General features: G+C 40.1%; 1 protein-coding gene across 1 annotated transcript; it reads right to left on the reverse strand.

Moving 5' to 3' along the window:
- Window positions 1-1,351: 1,351 nt before the first annotated feature.
- On the reverse strand, window positions 1,352-1,946 carry LOC125343100 (testin-like). The gene has a single exon (XM_048335389.1). It carries the CDS (start codon window positions 1,944-1,946, stop codon window positions 1,362-1,364), a length of 585 nt encoding a protein of 194 aa, XP_048191346.1. The 3' UTR covers window positions 1,352-1,361.
- Between the last annotated feature and the right edge of the window lie 326 nt (window positions 1,947-2,272).

The following is a 2,272-nucleotide window of genomic DNA, read 5'->3' on the forward strand; positions in this document are numbered from 1 at the left end:
AATCTGTTTCTTTGTGGTCTCTGGCCGTCTGGCTTGACTTACTCCATACTGGCATTGCTCGGTGCCCCTGGCCAGGTTGCTTTCTGGTTAATGAGATCCAACCGATACATGGTCCCTAGGAAGATTGCCCTAGTTCACTTCCTAGCAGAGTCAACTTTGAGCTAGTTCCTGCTTTTCATGTGGCACTACCAAGCTCCTGGGCTGCTTTTTTTTTTTAATGAAAGAAACTTTATTTTAAAATAATATACACATCACTCATTCCATTTTGAATTTGTAGTGCATAGTTATGTGCAGAAAAATATAAGAAACTAAACATAAGAAATAAAGATAGACGTATATAGGCAAGCACATTCTATATATCTATGAACAGGCTTGGAGATATCAAAAATGGGATTAAAAGTCATGCAAATATCTATTTAAACCATGGTAGGCAAGTGCAATCAGTAAAAGTTACGGTTTCCTAGGTACAATAATACTATACATGTTCTTTGGTTTGAAAATAATATAAATGTGTGGCTTGGCTTTTATGTTCCAAGACAAAGATCACTAAAAGTAAAAAATGTGCATATTGTTATGCCATATGTGATAATAAAATATTCAAGGCTACAGATGGAGGTCACCAGGTAACAAAATAAAACTGAGAGGTAAGGTAAATAAAATATAGAGAAATGCAATAAAGAAAATGCCACCTCTGCCTAAATCAGAAAACAGCAAATACGTAGGCATTAAAACAGCTGAACAAACTGTGCTGAATTTTTATTTTCTCTTATAAAAAGCACTCACTGTGTATTATAAAGTTCAGTGATAAGATGAGCGATAAATGTAAAGTGTTGGCCTCAGGATAAATTTCATTTCCTTTTCATTTTATACATGAATGGAGAAAAAACAGAGTATAGAATTAGACATGCTCGCCATTCATTTAGGTCAGTATCTCTTTTATGTGATATTTATGTATATTGCTTGGCACCAGGGTATAGGAGCATGAAGATTAATTAAATGAAAACTTTCAACTAAGATTTCACATTAGGAAATCAAAAGTTCTTCACCGCTTAAAAAATCAGATGCTTAAAGTAGGTTTTAAAATTGAGATAGAAAAATTGATAAGAAAAAAATACAGAGAACAGACTATTCTGGTTGCCTTTATAGATTTTTTTCCTTTTATTGTTTGGAAATTGCATTCTATTGTTGAAATGCAGGCCGCTTTGGATAGTTACGGCTCAGTATTGCTTGGTGCTCCCCTCCTAAGACAGCATCCTTTTACACTCCACTGAACAGAAAACCATCCCTTCCACAGGCGTGAACTTCTGTCCAATGAGACACTTACTGCAGCAAGAGCACAGAAAGCACTCAGTGTATGCATGCTAGTTGAAGTTGTTGTAGGTCACCCGCTGAACCTCCGGATCAATGGCATTGTGGCATCCTGGACACACCATGGCATGGTTCTTCACATAGCAGGGCTTGCACGTGGGCTTGTCATTGACTATCACATATATTTCACCTGCGAGGATGTTGTTACAGTCAAAGCAGCAGAAGTGTTTCCGATGCCAATTCTGCATTTCTGCTTGGGTATATTCATTTCTGAATATCAGCTCATCACAACCAGCACATCGGGGCTTCTCACTGTCACAGTAATGTCTGCCACAGTACAGCTTCCTGTTCTTCCAGAAATATATCATGTCAACCAGGAGTTCGCCACAGCTGCTGCAGATGAAACAAGCTGGGTGCCACAGCTTATCATAGCCAGCCCTTTCAGCATAGATGGCTGGGTCTCCTTCTTTCATAGTCAGTTTGCAGCAGTGGCAAGAATATTGGGACTTTTTGTTATCAGAAGGCTTCTTCTCCTGGGCTCCCACTGCTTCTGGGGTGCTTCTGTCCCCACCGGAGATATGCACTTTGTCAGGGCTGGGCTGCTTCTTTAGGAAGCTGGGTATCAGGAGCTTGCACATAGCCCTAGGGGTGAACTGAGGGTTAGCCAGCAAGAACTCAGAGAAGGTGTCACTAGGAGGTGGGCCTCTTGTGATTCATGGCCTTCAGGACCTGTTCCAGTCTGATCTCCAATAGACCACTGCCCCTTGATGATGGAGGCAATGCCAACAATGTTTGCCAAATTTAGTGTTTTGTGGATCAGACACAAGCACAAGTTGGATGGCCCAAATTGTGGAGTCACTTGAGCTCCTATTGTTAGGTGTCCAAACACTGTCAAGACACAGTCATTGAACTTTGTTAATTACCATCAGGTTCAAGAAACTATTTCTCAAAAAGAGTGTAGTTT

This window comes from Perognathus longimembris, chromosome 28, assembly GCF_023159225.1.
Source record: "Perognathus longimembris pacificus isolate PPM17 chromosome 28, ASM2315922v1, whole genome shotgun sequence".
Classification (NCBI taxonomy): Eukaryota; Metazoa; Chordata; class Mammalia; order Rodentia; family Heteromyidae; genus Perognathus; species Perognathus longimembris.

Excerpts from the sequence above, each read along its gene's own strand:
- LOC125343100 (XM_048335389.1), bottom strand. The coding sequence starts at position 1,946 with ATGTGCAAGCTCCTGATACCCAGCTTCCTAAAGAAGCAGCCCAGCCCT.